Genomic DNA, 22,370 nt, shown 5'->3' on the forward strand with positions numbered 1-22,370 from the left:
CTGTGTTTAGACTAATGCTTCAAGGCGTCACCTGCTTACATAGCCGAGATACCGGGTGCTCATATTATAAGGCAAGGTTATAAAACCAACTTTTAAGATCATTTTAGTGAAAGTTTCATCCTTCAAGGCGTACCATTCTCTGCTCAAATACTAAATAACATGCTTCCATTGAAGATATAAAGGGGGTTCATATTATAAGGTAAGGTTATAAAACCACCTTTTAAGATCATTTTAGTGAAAGTTTCATGTTCCTATCTCATAGAATTTAAGAACAATGATGAATAAATAATTTTCGAGCAAAATTTAAATGGCCGGCTGAATATATTACCGCAGGAGCCGCGGCCGCGGAATTTAAATGACCACGTCAAAGGGTTAAAAGAATTTGAGAATGAAGTTGTGTAGAGGGCAAAATTCACACAAGTCAGAATCACGAAAGTTTGGGTTACTTGTACCTACCTGTGGCTAATGTTGTAGAATAAAATTCTGTATGTCATTAGGTAGGTCTGCACTTACAGTATTCTGATAAATAAAGAGTAATCCAGGAGACTAACATACAGTTATTTAACAGTGACAATTAGTGATTCACCATTGGAGTGAACGTATGTTAGAAAGACAGTCACTGATGTTTTACATATAACATTCATTGTTAAGACAGACTAGAACTATTCTGAGTGGTAATCCAGTGAATATACAAAAGTGTGATTGTGCAGAGTACTGTATTCTGTGAAGGAGCTTGAATGGCACAGTCACTATTGTGGCAGGGTACCAGCTGGGCAGCCCAGGTTCAATCCCTGGCATTGCAAGATGTTTCTCTTCTCTACACTGTCCAGATTGACTGTGGGACCCACCCAGCCTTCTGTCCAATGGGTAATTGGGGCTCTTTCCCCAGTAGTAAAGCAGCAGGAATGTGAAGCTGACCACTCACCTTCATCTAGTGCTGAGGTAAAAAAACTGGAGCTGTACCTCCACTCCTCCATATGTCTTCATAGCATAGTGTTTAACTAATTAAACACAGTGACAACTTTTAATGTTTTACTGTCTTCTAGGATGTCATGTCATGAGTTCAGAAGTTTAACAGTGTTTTGGAGGAATATACTGCCTCCATCTTCAGGTTTGGGAAGTAAGCCAAGGAAGCAAAACGCAACAGAGTGAACAGCACCACATTCTTAATTGGCTTACTCCTCACCCATGAAGATGGAGGCAATGCGTTCTTCCAAGATGTCAGTCTTCATACCCACTGCAGTGAGAGCATGAAATCTCATGTATATCTTATTTTCAGATGCTCCTAGCATGATCATCACGTTTATATATAACAATGTACCCCAGAAGTTAACCATCAAGCTGCCTCTTACAATCAACAAGTTCTTTGAACCCACTGAAATGAATGGTGAATCATTTTTTGCTCGGTGGAAGAACTTGGGGGGGTGAGTATGTATGCAGAAAATACCTCCATGGGCCAGATGTCATGTAACAGGATTATAATTTTACACTTGAATATATAAATTTGTTACATAATTTTTGTCACTACATGTAGTGTAATCAATTTACGGGTGTGAAATGAAAGTTCAAAATTCTGGGGAAGAAGAAAGGTTTTAAAATCTCTTTAAATTCCATGATTTTTGGTCCATGTGCATCAAAATCTTAACTAGGTTTTTGAAAAAAAAAAGTACTTATCTTCACATGTGGAAATTTCATTAAATATCTGTTCCATGCAAACAAGAATCAAAACTCCAAGCGTAACTATGTAAGTAGTGAATAAAAGTCATGACTTTTCATGTGTCAGCCATTATTCTCCATCATCAGAAGCTGCAGTCAACACTATAAAGGAACTACTTCACATATGTCGTTTGAGAATAGTTTACCATGATATCATAAAGGGACTTGTAGTAGGTATAGAATTTAATATTAAATAATACAGTTAATATGAGGTGTGAATATCAAGAGTACGTGGTTAAAACCAGTTTAAATAATTTAAAAAATCTTGTGGAGTAGACACAACGTTGTAATGGTACTGTAGTAACCATCGTATGGCCAAACAACAACATATGTAAAATAATTCCTGTACAGTGTTGATTCTGCCCTCTGATGATAGCTACTAATGGCTGAAACATGTAAAGGTAAAACTTTTGTTTAATCCTATTAACTAGTTACACTTGGTGGACTTCTACAACTAACTTATGTATTAAGACGTGTAATGGTTCAGGATGTCCCTAAGGTATTCCCTTACACACATTACAAACACAAATTGAAGGTCATATGTTTAATTTAAGTAGGGTCCTTTTCATTGCAGCTAATAGCTAGAGGAAAAAAAAAAGGTTCTTTCTGTTAAGAGTTAGTTTAACAGGTTGACCGCACCATAGCTCAAGCTGTTAGTCGCTGGCTTCCCACTGTGGTGGCCCGGGTTCGATCCCGGGTCTGGTCAAGTGGGATTTGTGGTGGACAAAGTGGCACTGGGGCAGGTTTTGTCTGATTACTTCGTTTTCCCATGTCAATCTTCATTCCACCAATTGCTCCACAATCACCCTCACCTATCATCTGGGGCTGGTACAATAGGCCAGAAGTGGCCGAAGTACAAGGGACTTAGTCCCACCCCACTAGCAATAAAAAAATAGTTTAACGGGTTAGTTTTTTGACAGTGAGTAGTAGAGATATTATTATTATTATTATTATTATTATTATTATTATTGGAGGGGGTGGGTTTCCCAATGCACCACGACTAGTAGTCCATTGTACGTCCCCCTTTGATATTCTACCAGTTGCCATACCCTGCTGGTACTGGCTGCTCACAATCAGCCCCGTTCAGCCAGCAAAGCTGGCAATGGTTCCCGATGCTTCCCCATCTACTGGAGGCATTGGAAACTACTTGGGCAGGAAACTTTTGCCTAATTTTGCTCAGAGGTCTCCTAGAGACATGAGGATCTTTTACGTGCCGTAAATCTACGACATGAGACCCACGGCTTGAAGTCCCTCCCGGAGGACTTGTTCCCTGAATTTTTCCGCCCTTAAAAAATTCCACGACCTCCGCCGGGTTTGAACCCGAGTACCTTGAGTCATGAGGTGGGAACGTTACCCCTAGACTGCGGAGGCCACTTTAGAGATATGTAAATGTAGTTTGGATTTGTCTGACATAGGATTGAGATCAGTGATGGACACATGTGAACACATACTGCATTTTTTGTTCTATAAAAGGCTGGGTATTTTCTTGACCAGCCAGGCAGTTGTGATCATTCAAGAAAGACTCAGCTCCATTCAGTTATTAAAAATATTTGTGATATTTGTCATCTTAGATAGTATGAAGCCCTTGTGTTCTAGTCCTTTCTTTCACATGTCTTAATTTTGAATCTTATTTTACTAGGAATCAGCAGCGATCCCAGAAAATTTTTAAAGCTTCACAACCAATGGACCTTAATACAGTTCGCACTAAACTTCTGGGGTTTGGTATGCAGCTACTGGATGGTATTGATCCAAATCCAGATAATTTTGTGTGTGCTGGTATCATCCATACCCGAACTCAAGCAGTGGGCTGCCTTCTGCGACTGGAACCTAACAAGCAGGCCCAGGTAATGTATTCTACCATCCTGAATGCCATTATTCCATTGCATTGAGCAACTTATTTAGTATCGTTTTTTTTTTTTTTTTAAACAGTATCAGTGTAACATTTTATAAGAACTGTGTTTTCTCTACAAAGTTTTTATTATGCATGCACATAATAAAGTAACACTTTTCTTACAAGTATAACTGATCAGATGTAACTAGCTAGAACCACAGTAGATCACTGTATTGACATACCCATGCATGGCTTATATATTGAGGGGTGGCAACCTCTGAGTTGTGACTTCTTCATTAGTGTAATTGTCATGTATCTACATGCATTTTGAGAAACACAGTTCATTTTATTTACCTTGTTAATTCATTTTAATTATGCCTAACTTGGAGGGTAGTCCAAGTGTAGGGAATGAAGGGCAAAATATAGTATTATGTAGGCAGAAGAGGCAAATTTTGTACAGTGTGAATGTTTACATAATGAACTGTATAATTTTGACTGAGTAGTACATGAATGAGTTCAGGTCTTACACAGATCTTATGATCATTGTCTTTTCTTGCTTTCTTTTTACAGATGTACAGACTGACAGTTCGATCAAGCAAAGAAAGTGTTTCACAAGAAGTATGTGAACTGCTGGCAGATCAGTTCTAGTCTGTGTGATAGACTTCTTCCCTTTGATGGCGAATAAGTGAAGCATATTGTCGTAAATTGTGTAATCTTTCCTTACCCCATTCCCTTCTGTGCCCCACCCTTCCGCCAATACGAATCTTTTTCGGGTTATTACAATATACCCAATTGATGTGGGTGTATAATATAGCGAGAAATGTTGTCATTGCAAACATTACACGCCATGTGGGATAAATATATGATATTAATAGTTGTGTTTAATATTGAAACAGATAAATAATGGCTGCTCATGATGTGTGGTTCGTAATTACTACAGTTTTTCCAGTTGACTGAAGTTGGTTGCTTTTTGTGGGATGCTGCTCCTGCAGGAAGAAAGCATGCAACACTTCGCTCTGAACTGATATTAAGAATTTTGTTCACTGGACAGCTGTATTCAACATTTATGCAGTATACATCGTGAAGAATGCCATGCCATAGTAGTCGGGCAGTCAGGCCATGTAATAACAAGCTGATCCACACATTTCCCCCCCCCTCCCCCACCACCACAGATATCATTAAAACACAAGACTTGTATGGTATATATATATATATTTGTTCTTTTTTTATTTGACATAAAATGCACGTCTTAGATTGACCTTTGTTTTGTGTAGATTCCCTGTAAATGTGGTTGGTTTAGCTTTGCAGTCAAAGAAAAATGAAAACAGGTTGCAACTTGATGTGTATGTTGTTCATTGAAGTTTTTGAAGGTCATTGATTCATCAGGGTATGTAGAGTGGCTTTAGAAAGCTAAACTGTACTTGTATAGGATTTGGTAGCAGCATGCAAACAGTACGTTAGGTAGGCACTACCCTTATATACGTATATTTTTTCATCTTCCCCCGCAGAGTTACAAGATAGAATTAATAAATGAGTTGTATATATTTACATATCAATATTTGCATATTGCAGAATGAAGAATATTTCATTTTTTGTTTTACTTTAGCTCTCCTTGCTTTCTCTTTTCTCCCCCCCCCCATTATTGTCCCCTCCCCTAGTAAATAGGAATTACATTTTAGGCTGTTTGGCTTAGTAGGTTACATTCGCAAAAATTAATGCTGCAGGTACCATTGCCTGTCAAATAGTATAAACCATGAAACTAAGATAGAATATTGTATTTTAGAAGCTCTACTTCTTCCAGCCAGGTGTAAAAATAAATTTATCATTGTTTCTTAAAGTCTAGGTTAATATTTTATGAAATACCATTGAAAGAGTCTGGAAGTTCATATATTGGTTATACAGTGCAATCATTTGAGAGTTACCTGAAAATCATTTATGCTGCTCAGGTTGGAGAGGTGAATACTTCTCGTTAGCTCGGGTTAACTCTCAGCGGAATGAGGGAACCATGAATTTATATACATTACAGTTTCTCTTTGAGGTCACCCAGCTAAATTATTGAACATCTACTGTGAAATGAGGTTATGCTTTATGTGCCAGCCGACTCTTGTCTTATATGATTTTAATTGCAGAAGTGTTGTGGGAGTTTGTGGTCTCCTGTGCAAGGTGTCTGAATGAATTCTAAGGACAATGTTCAAATCCAGCACCAGTCACTTCTTTATTCTCTTCATTGACCACTTAAAGTTTTGACTTTGTTGTACTTTTGTCTCATAATGACCCTGTCATAATTTATTTATGATTGTGTGAGTAATTTTTCTATTAGGGACTGTGACATCATGAAATATATTTCAGGATCTTCTTTCTTCTGTTGCACAACCACATTCGTGTTGTATGTGAGTGTTGATTCCAATAAGTTATTCACATGTGATATTTTGATGCAACTGATTGAGTATTTGATACTATAGCAAGAGCTTGAGGCTTGATCACCCATCAATTAATGCATAAGCTCTGTTCACTGTAGCTGTCGGCGATTTCTTCAGGTGATACTGGAGACATATTGTAATATATAGGCTCTTGGTTTGTTAAGTTGTTGAGAAGTGTCTCATTTTAGTGGCTGAAAAATTTTCAGGTAGCTCACAGAATATTGTACAGTATAATTTAGTGGATTTGAGTTCAGGGTGATGTTTCTATTGTTGGTGACATGATTCATCAGTTTCACTTCTTGCATTTTTTCCATTATAGGAATCTGTTGAAGTCTCATCCCTTTCCACTTAGTTTTTTATTTCCTTGTTGTTAGGAAACAAAAAAAAAAGCACTTTTGAGACAGAATTTAGTTCTGCTACTGTTCCATATGGATTTTAAATGTTGGTTGTCAGCCCTGGCTACTTCTGCCATTATTGGTACCTGTATTTGAGGTGTGACATATTTCTTTTGGTATTATAGTTTCTGTTGAAGGAAAGCTTGTACCAAATTTTTTGGTCAATTTTTGATCCACAGTTTAATGTAATTTATATTTGCTCAAATTTTTCAATATTGTAGTAGATGTTTCTGGAGCTGTTTTCCCCAGCCAATATGTTAACATGTTAAATTATGTCCCTTTTCAACATTTCACTGTTTGCACAAAAGATACTATACTTGTCTACCCTGTTGAAATTTTCTGTATTGTGCAGCTTGTATGGCGCCCATTATCCATACAGTGGATTATTTAGGTAATACCTCTGAAGCAGTAATTCCTTGCTCATTTAAGAAGGAAAAATTTCTATCATTAATAGTAGTCAGGTAATTTAAAATTACACTTTTACGCATTAATTCTTTCATATTGGTATTCATTATATTTTGCGATGAAATGTGATAATTTGTTTATAGGTTATGAATGGTAATTTATTTGGGATGATATGTTTAGCGATGACAAGAATCTCAGGTTCAGGAGAATTTATATTGTGTAGATATGAAATTAAATTTGAATACCGTTTCTTTAAGTGTGAGATTTTATACTGTTAGCAAGTAACATTCTCACTGTAGCAATCTAAATGCCATACCTATACACTGCACACTGTTTCTTTCGTTAAGATTTTTTTTTTCTGCAGTTGTGGCATGCCATCACCACATATCAGCAGAACTGTCATTGCACATGCTGCTTGCAATTCCATTGTAATTTTTCTTAAATAGTAAATTACATTCTTGAGACTTGTACTGTTTTAAATAGAAGACTTAGCACAAGATGAGGAGATGACAGACAATAATTTAAAGACGTGAATAACATTTTGTCAGTAGAGCAGCAGTATTACATTATGGTGGGTTGGTATGATAATATCCACACTATGCAATTTCATATTTGACCTTTTTAGGTTTGTGCCACTGTTATGATGCTTTCCTTTCTAGAATGGATGTCTTTTACTCTTGTTCTTTGTCATAAAGTAAGGTACAAATATATTAACCGAAGATATATTGGCAACTTGTATTTTTCATGGCCATTGTTGTTCATTAATGTCTGTATTACCTACATTTTGAATACATGAAATGCATGAATTAAAAAAATTATGTGTGAGTTTAACTTGATATAATTTGAGTGCAGTGAAGAGGTGCTGGAAATGTCTGGTTATGTTTTGATTTCTATAACTTCCTATACCATATAGCTCCTACTTGCAGATGTGTAATAATAGCTTCTTTATTCATGGTATCTGATGACATGCAACAGATTTACAGGCTAAAGATCCGTAATATACTGTTGAGTAATGGTACAGTAGATGTAGTCTAAGGATGGGAATGCAGACTTTTCTTTCCTTGCAGTATTTTATCACAGTTCCCATTGAAACAGATTGTTAAACATATAACCCACTTAGAATGTGAATCTAAATGACTGCATATCCCAGCCATCTCAAAATTGCTATTAACCAGCTGAACAAGACATACAGTGGTCATCCAGCTGTGAGGTTAAATTGATTTATTAGCAATGTAAGAACATGGAAGAGTGTTAATTATAATTCCTTATTTTTTGTGTTAAACACTAATTTATATTAGCATTGTCTAAAGCAGCAGCAGTCATTAATTTAAACACAAAAGATGTATATTTTTATAATGATGATTTCTGCTGTTTTGCATCATTATTTTTTACTTTCAAGTTGTTACCTCTATAGTAATAATAATGAATTAAACAGAAATAAGTGTGATATAAGTTACCATGTTTTGAAACTAAAATGTAGAAATTTTTGGAGGTTATCATTTAGGAGGTCAGCTCCAGGTACGATTTTTGTATCTTGTTAAATTTTCTTATATTACAGTGAAATTTTTGAATTCATGAATTTTGAAATCTACATTTATTGTCTTTGGCATTGTTTGCTGCCTCCTGTGTGGTGTGCTGATTATATGGAGAGCCATGGATGGAGGCGAATGTTCAGTCATGTCATCCCTATATAATGCATGACATATTCTTGTGGATTTGAAGTGTTAATTGAATTAAAGAAGTAGTAATGAATTACATTTTTATTATAATAAATTTACCATGCATTAATTTATGAAATTGGAATAAAATGAACAGATTTTACTCTGTTCAAAATCGTTCATTTGCAGTTGTTACCTGCAGAAATATTTCATTCCTGTGGGTATCTCTCTGCTTTAAATTGGCATGGCAGAAAATCGAACCAGCCACAAGAAAATTTGTTTCATAATATGTCTTAGCACATGCATGATAGACAATGAAAGAAGATAGCAGCTTAGTTCTGTTTTGGGAGACAGAACACAAAACTGATGTAATCCTGTGGATATGTTTATTTTGTTCTGAATTCTTTGAACAGAGCCCTGACTGTCCTCATGTTTCATCTCTGAAGCTACAGAATGGAATTCTAATTAAATTCGGTATTGGGGTCTGCATTGAAATTTGTAGGGCATATTTGATTTTTGTTCATTCCTGTCCACTACTACGTATTTCTTACAAAAAAAAAACTGTGATTTTAGTCCGCAAATGAACTGTACCAACTGAGCGACCACTGCTTGTCAGCGAAGTTAGTGCCAACTTTTGTGGATAGAGGGTGTCCCGTGGTCAGTGCAACAAATCCCCACGGCCGTTAATCTCTGTTTTCTAGACCAGAGCTGCTATTTCCTTGAAATAGCTCCTCAGTTACCCTCACAAGGCTGAGTGGACCCCCGTTCCAGACACACCACTTCTCAGAAAAAATGTGGTAGAGCCGGGAATCGAACCTGGACCTCTGGATCTGTAGCCAGGAACGCTGACCACTAGACAACAGAGGCGATGAAGTTAAAACCATGCTTGTCTACCAAAAACAGATCATTATGCAAAAAGTTGATATGTAACAGTTAAGATCTCATTTAAGGTCTACAACCTTATGTGAATTTTTTTTAATATGACTTTGATGGAATACAGGTACTCCTTGTTATATGCGATTTTGAAAAAATATGGTGTCATTTAATGAACTTAACTAATTTACACCAATTTCAGTAAATGACCTTCACTTTTGTGGATTTCTTGCTGTCCTAGAGAGGCGAGGAGAAGGGAGAGTGGAGTATTGTGTTTGTAGTGGAGGAGGAATGCCGGAATGGAAAATTGGGCTAGCCACACAACCTCTTGTGCACATTGCTACAGTCTCTCATTGAGGAGAGATGAAGCCTTCAGCACAATATTTTCTAATGTTTGATTTATGTGATTCACTCTCCATTACTTTTTTACCGCATCTGTTGCATAAATTGAGGAATACCTGTGTAAGGGAAAGTACTTTGATTTTGTGTATTGTGAACAGCTTTCCAGCAATATGATTATATCTACAGTAAATGAACTTGAGGCCAATGGAAAGTTGCAAATGACAGATCTTTCACTGTCATTACATGTACTTGGATAGCTATTACAGGAATTAAAACATATGTAATTCTCTCTATAAATGACAGTTTATTTTTTTAGTTACATATTAAAAAATCTTGCTTCTTTCATCTCAAAATGGAAATAAAAATATGCAGCTGAAATATTGTTGTGAATTAATTGTGTAATGAAGTATACCATTACTAAGTGTACAAAAGTCAATTGACCCACAGGGTTTGAGGTTTTGGGGTACAGGAAATATGTTACTGTTACTGTTTCTGGGAGATTGTACATGTGATGGTAGAGCAAGATGTTTGGATTGTTTTGTATGGTGGCCCTAGGTCTGCAAGTGTCACAGTAAACCATCCAGTAAGCCGAAGCTGCTGGGTTAATGGAGCACTAGACACCTAAAATTTTGTGCTTCATCATCTGATTTTTATTTAGTTATTGTTTTATTAAAAGTTGGATAGAAGTGGTGGTACAGTTCCTTCAACTAGTTTTACTCCTTGGTTCTATGGTCCTTTAAGAATGTTGGCCTCTTCTATGGCAGATGTCCATTCTTTTGTCTCCATTACTTCATTTTCAGCTCTTTTAAATTGTTCTCTGCATCATCCACCAGTCACAGTCTGGGCATTCACATCTTTCTTCTTCTTCTGACGTAATTAAAAAAAATTCTTAGCCGCCTTTGTTCCATTCTGATCACATGTCCTAACCACTCCAAAATTCTTTAAGCTGTCAAGTATGATTTCTTTAAAAGAGGTCATCACATTAACTGTATGATCTTAATATTGGTTTGGTTTTCATAAAACTCCAGTAGTTGCCCTTACTGAGCAACATGTTTGTTAGCACAAACGTCTTCCATGTTCTGAATCCCAGAACCCAAGATCTCTGTTACTGTCTCATAACAAAGCAAGCAACTAAAATAAGTTGAAATTAGACAGTCTCCTGAAAAAGAGAAATATATTTGAAAAATACTGCCTTCTAGGATGTGACACTATGTAATCTGGTAGAAGCTCACAGATGTTTCAGAGGCTCATATTGCCTGCATCTTCAGGACTGAAAAGCAAGCCACGCAAGTAGTATGTTTCTTCGAAGCAACTGGTAAACTTCTGTCAGACTACATGATATCACACCCCAGAATATAATACACTTCAAAGTCATCACTGCACCAACCTTAAATCTAAAATAGATTTGACTTATTATGACTTATCTGCATAAGTGATCACAATTTCATGCCTGTTTTTTGCTTCTTGTCATCTTGAAGTATATAATAATTTTGTTTTCCATTTGATTGTAATATTATATAATTAAGCTTGTTTGTGTTACAAATAAAATATTGCCTCTTATTTGTTACACAAATACTAGGCATGATGGCTTATGAAAACAGTTCATTGTTCTTATATTCCAAGATGGTTTATGTGTGCACACCAAGAAAAACCAGTGAATTTATATGTGTAATATCTGCTGTTTGTTGTCTTGTTCAGCATAGAGAAGTGGGATATGTGTTTATTGCAATCTGTATACCGTGAGTAGTGAATTATATTTGTCTTGTTGGATAGAGGAGTCAGTAAATCCTAGCCCTTCTAGTAGCAATTATGGTTATTAGTGTTGCCTGGACGACCAATGAACACAGCTCTCTTGCTCATATGGAGAGAGTAGAATTTATTGTAATCTTCTGATGGATATATATTTAAAATTGAATACAGAAGAATAGATGTGTATGTGACTGTTAGTAAGAATTTCAGTTATAATTTGAAGATGTTGAATTCAGTGGAATGAAGAAAGAAAATGTTGCAGTATTTATCTTATGTTTTTATATAGCAATGATATTTTGCTATTTAAGAGGATCAATCTTGTTTATGATTGAATGTTTTAGGAAAATATTCGGTGTCCTATTTTGAATTCTCGCTTTTTGCATACATATTTCTTTCTGTATTTCATTCCCTGAGTCCCAGTATAAAACAGAGCATATGTTTATACCAATATTTACAAATTACACTCTAATATCTGTATAAGATTGGAATTACTATCACAGCAAAAGTGTTTTATAAATATTAAATATAAGTATGTATATCTTGTATATTTGAAATTTTGTTTGTAGTAAAAATATGTATCTAGGAAGGTAGTTACAGAAAATTGAATACAGAAATTGTGAGAATTGTGTTTGCTGCTGACTATACATACTATGGCCATACTGAAAAACACAATCTAGCCTCAGATATTTCCATGTCCAATAGTTTTTTCCAATATATACGAGTACGTTTTTAATAATTGAACAGCTGAGTGGATGGTGTTAGATAAAATATGTAGAATGTATTACAGTTCAATAAACAGATTTTTATTAACCAACAAGAAGCAGCATGGCTCCAGCATAAGGTAAGTATATTTTTGGCATGCCTCTTCTTCTGTAATATATAATTCTCACAATTTTGAGTAATTATAACAGCTTCATTGGTTTACACACACTAAAAGATCACTAACTTGTAGCACACACAAAATCTTCTGTCTTCAGATGTTGGTTCCAGGTACCTGATTTTAAGAATGTCCTCTGATAACATCCTTACTGGCTGGTGAATGTCCTACAGTTGACTCATTGCTTCAGCTGTCTAACCCGCAGGGTGGCGGCCAACTCACAGCAAACCCGTAGTTTTCTTCTCTCCACTGACTAACTGCAGCGCCCAGCTTGTCCAGCTTAAAACACCTCAGCATGGACCGTGTAGAAAACGCCGCTCATCTTTGTTGCAGGTCAGTCATTTCCATGGGAAGATGTTTGTGAAGGCATTACTCAGTAATGCCTCTTGTATATTTGCTTATCTCACAGTTGTTGCCCAGCAGGGGCTACAGCGTGCTACAATATTATGTATGGATGGAAAAAACCATGCATATTGTATGTAATTTATATGCAGTTATGATTATTTGTAATATCATTGTCAGTGACACTTTTATCTTAAGAGTAAAAGCTATCAGTACTTGTATAACTTGATTTGGGGTCACTAATATAGCCGGTACTCTCATTTTATAAGGGAAGATATTCTGTGGTATTCTGTATGCCATTTTACCCCACAGTTGACAGTTTTGATGAGACTTTGTGTATGTATCATGTCACTGTGCCTTCACAATTTTGTCATTTCCTCCCTTTGCCCATAATGGCCATGAGAACTTCCAGAATGAGTGCAATATAAGCACTGCTTATTGTGTGGTCCTGAAATTTTGTATGCAATTAGATCTTCATAAAATATATGTTTGTCATAGCAATTTTCTGTATGGGGAAAGTGAAATGTCTATGCAAAATCAGTATATAGCTGCCAGTTTGTCAACTATTGCAATTCGTAATTTTATATGGAGTTAGGTTATGTGACAGCAAAGTAACTAGGTAAATATTGCGTGTCAGCCATTGGCCAGGATTTCACTTTAGGGCAATATTTGAAACAAGTGAATTACAGTACAATATTGATGCGCAAATGTTGATGTAATTATTTAGAGTTTGTTTCATAATCAAGTATGAAAAAAAAATCCTCCAACTAAGATTTCCAAGGGAATAATACAAGATATAAGTATGCAAATGTTGGCAGTTCTCAAAAATGGAGATGTCAGTGCAGTCTTGTGGCTAGGTCCTATATTCTAGTGATAAATTCAGAACTAGAATAAGCACTGCATTAAATTTGGGAGTTTGATAATGTCTTGGCTCTGTATTGATGTAGTGGTATGTGCTGTTTACAATTTAATTAGTAATTTGATTACTTAAGTGGGATACAGTATAAAGTTTCTTTTTGTAATAAAATTGTTATTAATTACTCTGAATCTGTATAATGCTGAAATTAATGAATAGTAAAGATCTCTGATGTTTATAATAACCTAAAGAGGAGCATAAACTCCAATATTCAAAGTCATTTATTGAATTAAATTTGAACTTCAAAGATCTGATGTTCACAGATGTATGACATAACACTAATGAAGGTAAAGAAGGTAAAGTCCCAGTGCTTAATTAGTTAAGCACTATGTAATAGAATATTGGAAGGTGAACTTATAGGTCCACAATTCTTTACCTCTTCACTAGCTGGTGATGATTCATGCCCCTGCCACTTCCCCCCAACCACCAGTGAAGAGCTCCTGGTACCCACTGGGTAACATAATACTTATATATATTTAATAAACTTAACATGCCTGATGCATCTGTGAAGTTCTGTAACAGTACTCTATATTTTTTCTTCCTATAATTATACTATTAGTTAGCAAGCACGTTACATTAACCCCTGAGTAAGGCTGAAGATGTTGAAGTTCTTAATCTGGCCATGTCAGTAAACCTGCGAACATTATATTAGTCATATTTATGGTGGTAGGTGGTTGAGACACTATGCTAAAAATTGGAGGGTCACAGGTTCAATTCACGATGAGGTCATTGGATACTTCAATTGACCTAATCGTTCCAGCCCCACTATGGCCCTGGGTTCGACTCAGCCTCTAACAGAAATGAGTACCAGGAATGTTCCTGGGGCTAAAGGGCAGCTGGCACATAAGACTGACAACCTGTGCCATCTGCCATCTGTGAGCAATCTTGGAAAATGTGGGAGCCTCAATGTCTTATAACCAGATGGGCTGCTATGGCCTGTATACAGGGATAGATTTACCTTTTACCTTTACACATATTTTGTTATCATGTGTGCACACATACATTCATATTTTCTTCTTCAGTTTATAGGAACAGGCTACAAAATCTTAACCATATTAATTTGCAAAGTAAGCCACAAGCAGAGATGCTCGTTGTACCTTACTTGGCTTACTCTTTGACCATGAATATGAAGGTAGTCTGTTCTGCAGAAATGTCAGTAAACTTGTACAAGACTACATGGTTTTGTATTTCAGTAGATAGTGTTCTTCAAGTATGCCAAGGATTTAAGCTTCTACAGTGGTGCAATTGTTTCTGTACAGATCCAGTTCTGTGGAGTTACATCACATCCATTGTCCTGCTTGGTGGGTAGAGGCAAAAAAGGAAGTTGGTAAGTGGTTTATGTATATTTTTTTCTTTGTATACATGTCTTTCATGCTGTATTTACTGTTAAGGTTGATTATAGAACAGCCTTGATGTGTTAGAGAATCTTGAAGTTGCATTTACAATTTAGACAGTACTCATTCACTTTTTTCTATTGAGATCTGTTGAGAGGTACACAAAGGAAGACAGCAACACAACTGCTTCTTGTACTTCATGTTATTCTTCTGTGTAAGTCAGAAATAGCCTTGGTAGATGAAGTGACTTTTCTTGTTTCTTGCTAACATTACTCTCCAATGCCATGTAAGGTCTTGTGATTTGTGTTTGTATCAGAGGGAAAGGCTATATACATTTTCTTAATATTCACTGTTAGTAGTTTTATAGTTTTTAGAATAGTTTAAACTATTTTAATGTTAAAGCTACACAGTACTTAGCAGTTGTAACAGTTCAGCCTCAATATGAAAGTGGATCATATAAAACTGGGCCTCAGTAAGTTCATTAGAGGTATCCTTATTCATATTGAAGTTCTCCACCAGATTAGATGACGATTTTTTCTGAATTTACATTGGAACAAGGCCACATGGAAGTAAACATTTCCTTCCAATTCATGTAACTTTAATGTATGCAAATGAAATTACTGAAATTTCCAAACTTCTTATGGTTGTATATCTTGGCTTTTATATATATTTACGTAAATCTCACATTAAAATATTTTCATTCTTTTTCCTGAAATGTTTACATTTTCAAGAACTTAAAAAAAAATGAACATTTTACTGACATTTGAAACTTATGAAAAACTTGCACAGTCCAATTGAAAAATAAGTAAATCAGGTAGAGTTATGTTTGTTTAGATTGATGCATGAGACTAATGAGCGACCTCATTTTCAGTGATCTGTGCATTCAGGAAGAGCGTGGTCAGATTGGGTAAAGAAGTGTTTTGTTAAGTTCATATCAGACTGCCTGCTCATATGAATGATTAATCCAGACGTGCTTTGAAGTTTTGGAATAAGTCCCAAGTGTCTAGATTAAAAATTGAAAATTAATTTTTAAACATTTCCAGAATTACCAATATTTCTATCATATCCAATTTTATTACCTTTTAAAATTGAGATGTTATGTTATATATAATATATATATATACACCTGTTATATATATTGCTATTATTTATCTGGGTGAGATAAAGATAATTAGTAAGAAGTATTGATTGAGTATTAGAATTTATTTCAAATACACATTTAGTAGAATATGCTGTATGAACATAAAACAACAGGATGTAGGATGTTTGTTGGGAAAATGTTATGAGTAAAGTCAGGAGGGCTATACCACTTTGAGTTTCGGTATAGTTGCTGTAACTAGGGATGTATTGGTGAGAGGGATTTCTAAATGACATAAATTTGAGACTAAAGGTGTTTAGGGGAAATTCTGAGATGAATCGCAATCACGATCCACCAGCGCATCCACTATTTTTTTCTAGAAAATTTTTAAAAATATCAACCTTCTTAAATTTTCGAAAATCCTCAGGCGGTTTCAAAAACATTTATATTTTCGAAGTTATAGAAAATATTCTCTTTTGTAATTTTTGTCAGTTCCAATGTTATCGAATTCTCAAAATTTGCATACTTGAATAGTATATATTCTGAAAAGGTGGCTAACAGGAAAGGTATTTGTTTACATTTCCTGCTCAAACTTATGTCCTGAAAGTCTCCTCAGGTTTGGTCACAGGACTTTAAATTATTATATACAGCTTCGAATGGTAGGTTGATTAGTGAAATGTAAAGGATTTGGAAGGAAGCGGTCGTGGCCGAATCGAGGTCCTATCATATTTGCTTAGAGGGGCCGAAGAAATCCACGAAATACCTCAGAACAGCCGGTGTCTGCCGAGAGTCGATCAGAGGACCTCCAGAATACAAGTTTAGAATGTTACGGTATGCCGTAAAACGACTTAATTTGAAGTAAGCAATGGTGCTTTCGAACGTTTAGCTCCGTAGTTCTAAATGGTGGTTTCTCCGATAATTCATAATCACTGTTTCGAATAACTCGTAGTGTAAAGCACGGGATTTTAGTGTCTCTGGAATGAAATGTACTATTATGACGGGAAGGGAAGGGGGAGATGAAAATATTCTGAAATTCATCTGGAAAATGAAACCAGTTTTGATGACTAAAATTTTAATGTGAACTGTACATATTATAATTTTATGAGATCATTACAAATAACAGACAGTAGTCTTCTATGAACTCTGCTGAAACTAAAGTACATTTATTACTAGACTAAAATTTGTCTAGGACATTTTTGAAGTTATGTATTACCGTAAATAAGCAACAGTAGTAAAGGAAATACCATTGTACTCAACTTGTTCTCAAGTCTAGCGATTTTGGATCCCATCTTATGTTGAAAATATAAACTAGTAAATTTTCTAATCTACATCACTGTGTGGTGATGACACGACCTCAAAGATGTCTAGACAAACAAAACAAAATCAACAAACTCCGTCGTTTTAGTCCGCAAGCGAACTATACCCATCGAGCGACCGCCGCTTGTCTGCGAAGTTAGTGCCAATTTTAGCGGATAGAGGATGCCGCGTGGTCAGCGCAACGAATCTCAACGGCCGTTAATATCGGTTTTATAGACCGGAGCCGCTATTTCCTTGAAATAACTCCTCAGTTATCCTCACGAGGCTGAGAGGACCCCGTTCCAGACACACTACTTCGCAGAAAATCTGTTAGCGCCGGGAATCGAAGCAGGACCTCTGGGTCTGTAGCCAGAAACTCTGACCACTAGACCACAGAGGCGGTCGTTTAGACACACAATAACAGTAACTGTTGTAAAATGCGTTGTTTAACTGTTTGCTAAACTATTCACACGATACTGGATTGCTTTTTTATTTTGACAGTGATTCCCAGCAAATTTGGATGCAAATTGCACAAAGCAGAATATGGACACTAAAATACATGACAAGCAGCTATTGGATGTAGCGTAGGCCTTACTGCTATACTGTTGGTACTATGACAGTTGTAACCGTAACACTCGAAATAATGCCTCTACATTGCATAATATGAGAAATATCGAGCACTAAGTCTCGCTTTTATATACAGATAATCTTGCCAAACCGCGAAGCGTTTATTCCTGATAAACAGCTTTCTCTATTTAATTGTTCTGTGCATTAAAATATATGAGAGAAAATTAATGGGTGGAATGCTTCAATATTACAGATGCGTAGTTTTATTTTCTATCTAAAACATCTTTGAGGGTGAAGAAAGCAGTCTTCTTGGATGTGGCACCGTGTAGATGTGGTGTTAACCGACGTTTCAGAGGACAAGCAGACTGCTTGTACCGGTTCTCACGGCCTCTTCGCTTGCGGATTTCTTATTTTCCCTTCTACCCTGAAGATGGAGGCGATACATTCCTCCGAAACGTTGGTTAACACCACATCTACACGGTGCCACATCCCAGAAGACTGCTTTCTTCATAGTCACCGCCGTGAAAACCTCAAATCTTACATCTTTGATGGTGCGTCATATTTTAAACAAACTTATGTGAAAAAAATCATGTACTCGTATTCAAGGAAATCCCCAATATGGCGGTTCTGATTCCCACTGTATTTTTATAATATAATGTAGTAAATTCCTGATAATTTACATCATTGCTGTGGTGAGGCACATTCAGAAATACGAGTATTGTAGGCACAGACTTAATGCGTTTGAGAATAGATCGTTGAAGAGAAGAAATAATTGGAATAGGATGAAGGAGAAAAATAAGCGTGCATAATGAGAAGTTCCATAATTTGTAATCTTCACCGTATGAAGGATATCAGGACATGTGAAACATCTGCAGTAGATGAGGAATTCTTACAAAAATGGGGAACATCTGAGTTGAACTTTGCTTAGAAGATAGAACAACAGTAAAATGGATAACAAAGCCCTAAGTTTTGAGGACGTGAACTGGATTATTGTAGTTCAGGATAGAGCCAGATGGCGGAATCTAACCGACATTCTTGGGGGAAGTATCTTCAGGAACGAAAAATAAGCCAATCGACCTAGAAAGAAGATGCTAATAGTGTAACTTTGACCGTGAAGATGGATGCAGTATGTGATCTTCTACCAGATTACATGACGTAATATCCAATTAGACAGTACTATTCATGATTTATTTCAACCGTCTTCCAGTGCATACACTCATCTATCTCACTCCTCTCTCTCGCACTACATGTTTCGGCACAAAAGTGCCATCTTCAGGTGCTTATTCGATTTACGTTAAACTAGTTCACTGCATGCCTTGCCGTCTTCATATTAAAATAACTAAAATATATATTTATCATATATATTGATAAATATTAAATGTTAAAAATATTAAAATTGTTCAGGATTTTTCATCCCTATGTCGTATCTCACTACGCGAGTCACACCTATCTTCTTCTGTCGGAGCACTCTTTCTACTTTCGTGTGTGTATTGTGCTTTGTGTTGTCTTGCTCCTGTGACTGCGTGTGTTATACTGCTGGGCCTGCTGGGTATGTAAATCGAATAAACACCTGAAGATGGCACTTTTGTTCCGAAACATGTAGTGCGAGAGAGAGGAGTGAGATAGATGAGTGTATGCACTGGAAGACGGTTGAAATAAATCATGGACTTAAATCAGTGCAACAGGACGCTAAAATATAACATTAGTACTATTCATAGTCACCATTGTGAGAACCACAAATCGAACAGAACCAAGACTTCTGTCTTCTGTTATAACGCTGTGTATTCTCTTAAAAGTGAAGGCTTTGCTTGCTGACTGCTTGATAATGGTTTCGTGCTTGGCTTACTGTTCACCCCACGAAATAGAGTCGAAATATTTGCTGATTTTCGAAACGGAATGCACTGCGTTATGTACCGGAAGATAGAATTCTTCATAATCACCGCTGTTAGAATCTCCAGTCCTGTGCACGGAATAGGTTTCTGTTCGGCTGATATCAGAAATAGAGACCAGTTTCGGAAATTTATGGTTTAAATTTACAACGATAAGAGGCTGGGGTGTACAGACAGATAACAAGGTTATTTCACAGACTTCCTTTATTTTTTAATAAGGAAAGTAGGCTAAAAACTAGGACAACGGACGAAGTCCAAAAGAAAAGCAGTCACAATCAAGAAATTAGAAATTGAACTTAAGATGGAATTGAGCGACAAATAAGAGTTTGTTCTTAAGTTCACTGCTCTCTATGGGAATAACACAGAAAGTAACAACGAAATGCAAGTAGCACTAGAGGGATCTTCTGGTTGTTATGGATATTAGGTAAATGTTTCTCAACCGGTGCAACGTGTCCGACGGATGGGTCGCGAGCTCTAGGAAAATAATAATTGATTCAATCACACAAGAATTTTTGTGCATTGTAAGCGGAGGCATATCGTTAATACCGCGTCGCGGCTGCATTTCTGGTAATAGAACTATGTTCCTGCACTGATTTTAGGCTTTCAGAGCTGTTAATTTTCGATATTAATTCTGGAGTTGGGTTGTTACACCGTGTGGTTATGGGAGATGTCGACGTTTCGGGGGGCACACCCTTCATATTTAGGGCCGAATTATGTAGGTTTGTGAGTTGCTGTGTGTGTGCAGCATTCTGATCTTCTAAAGGGACTTGGGAGGGAAGTGTATTGAGCGTTAGTACCTCATTTAAGCCAGTAGGAACAATGGGCTGGGAATGCGGTGTAGATGACCCTCTTAAGGGAGCAGGGACGCGACATGTGCCTTCGGAACGCCGGCACATCGTCCACAACCACATGGTCTAACAACTCATTAACAGAATTAACGTATATATTAATCTGTATGCCGATCACAGTAGCCGCGCCGTCTGAAGCATATACTGTCTTCGCTCGCTTAACGCTGGGATGGTGTGTTCGAATCCCACTCAAAGCATGGATGTCTGTGTGTGTGTTTCTCTGTGTTTATGTTGTCCTGTGTAGGTAGCGGCCTTGCGACAGGCTTATCCCCCGTCCAAGGAGTCCTACCGTCTGTGTAAAAAAGATTACAAAGTTGAAGAAGAGGCCAGGGCCCAACAAAGGGCTGTAGAACCAGTGATGAATGAATGAATGAGCGAATGAATTAATCTGTGTTCAATCATTGTAAAGTGAGCCGCGATAGCGCAGTCGGTATGGCAGCTGGCTACGGACGTGACCGAGGGTTCGGAGTTCGAGTCCCGGTAGGGTCAAAAGTTTTGTGTTCTTCACGTTGTCCAGACTGGCTCTGAGGCCCACCCAGCATCCTGGTTACCTGGGCCTTTTTCCTCGGGGATAAAGCGGTAGGAGCGTGAAGCTGACCACTGACCTCCATCTAGTGCAGAGGTCAAGGAAACGTGGATCTATACATCCACTCCCCCGTACGTCTTCATGGCGTAGTGCTTAATGAGTTAAGCATAGGGACAACTTTGTCTCTTTTTGCAATCATAGTAATAAAACACATTATTAAAAATGGTTAGCAAATGTACGCCCTCATGAGATTCCATTAGTGACTGATATGATACTAAATGTAGACAATTATAAAAATAAACTTCCCGAAAAAGATAAACATTGTTGCTATAGGGGAACATGCATTTCTTACAAAGTTACCTGTGGGACCCCAAGATAGAAAAGATCCAGGTTCAATGTACTAGGCCACATGGGCCCCGTCAGAGGTTCGGGGGTATTGGCAAGCCAGGTTTCTCCCCCTCCCTCGATATTTGGAAAAAAAAAAATATTAAAAACGAAGGAAATCTACCGCATATTAATAACAAAAATTGTAATAATTAAAATATTTTCTGTTCTGAATTCCCTAGGGCTATGTGTAAAATTAATTTTAACTTTTTTAAATATAAGCTTAGACATAAATTTTCTATCTGCTTAGAAAACTGACTGCCCCTTTTGGAAGAAGTCCTGGCATCGCTAATGTTAGGGCCTCACAAGGAAATATTTTAGCAGCCTCCGTCGGAAAATTGGCTGTCCCCTGAAAAAAAAAATCCTGGCATGTTTAATGCTAGCCCACACTCCACACATCCTACAGATTTCTGTCACTGTTCACTACAGATTATTTGTTGATTCCAATGCCGTGACGGTTTCTGTTTCATCATGTCTCCGTCTCACTTTACCATGAACAATGCGTCCTTCCGTCGCATTCTGACGGCACTTGAATATGAAGTCCTTGTTGTGAGAGACTCCACTACGGAAACAGTCATCACAAACTGTGTCAGCAGAGGGGTGACAAGGATGGGCCTCAAAGAGCCCGGGGCCACATCGCGAACAGACCCAGCAAGGTGTGTGGTACGAGTGGTGCGGCGAATATGAACCTGTGTCACAGGGACCGCACTCCGTGTCCGTTTTATCTGTGCACATCTGCAGCACACCCCAACCTGGCGGACATTTGGAGCACCGTAGCTTTCTGTGGCTGTGTCGAAGTCGAGGACGGGTCCATGCTTCCTGTTCGAAATAGAAAACAGAAGAACATCACCATAACAGCAATAATTTTCAGAGGTATTGGGTTTTCGGACTTTATCCATCGTCCTGGTTTTAAGATAACTAAGA

At 37.1% G+C, this 22,370-nt stretch overlaps 3 protein-coding genes across 4 annotated transcripts in view; 2 read left to right on the forward strand and 1 right to left on the reverse strand.

Moving 5' to 3' along the window:
* LOC111872565 (AP-2 complex subunit alpha) overlaps positions 1-9,044 on the forward strand; it is a 41,986-nt gene extending 32,942 nt beyond the window's left edge. Inside the window, exons 17-19 of the mRNA XM_023866608.2 lie at positions 1,280-1,424; positions 3,356-3,560; positions 4,118-9,044. Of these exons, the coding sequence (XP_023722376.1) occupies positions 1,280-1,424; positions 3,356-3,560; positions 4,118-4,195 (428 nt within the window). The 3' untranslated portion in view covers positions 4,196-9,044. The remainder of the gene's footprint in view (positions 1-1,279; positions 1,425-3,355; positions 3,561-4,117) is intronic.
* Positions 9,045-9,216: 172 nt separating this feature from the next.
* LOC111872567 overlaps positions 9,217-22,370 on the forward strand; it is a 67,538-nt gene continuing 54,384 nt past the window's right edge. Inside the window, exons 1-2 of one of the 2 annotated variants that reach the window (XR_004513916.1) lie at positions 9,217-13,557; positions 14,784-14,851. The gene's annotated coding sequence lies outside the window, so the exon portion shown is untranslated. The remainder of the gene's footprint in view (positions 13,558-14,783; positions 14,852-22,370) is intronic. The other variant, XM_023866613.2, reaches the window with a different exon arrangement.
* Positions 21,608-22,370, reverse strand: part of LOC111872568 (tumor necrosis factor receptor superfamily member 14) — a 35,945-nt gene continuing 35,182 nt past the window's right edge. Inside the window, exon 2 of the mRNA XM_023866615.2 lies at positions 21,608-22,265. Within this exon, the coding sequence (XP_023722383.1) occupies positions 21,870-22,265 (396 nt within the window). The 3' untranslated portion in view covers positions 21,608-21,869. The remainder of the gene's footprint in view (positions 22,266-22,370) is intronic.

This window comes from Cryptotermes secundus, unplaced genomic scaffold, assembly GCF_002891405.2.
Source record: "Cryptotermes secundus unplaced genomic scaffold, Csec_1.0 scaffold1045, whole genome shotgun sequence".
In the NCBI taxonomy this organism is placed as follows: domain Eukaryota; kingdom Metazoa; phylum Arthropoda; class Insecta; order Blattodea; family Kalotermitidae; genus Cryptotermes; species Cryptotermes secundus.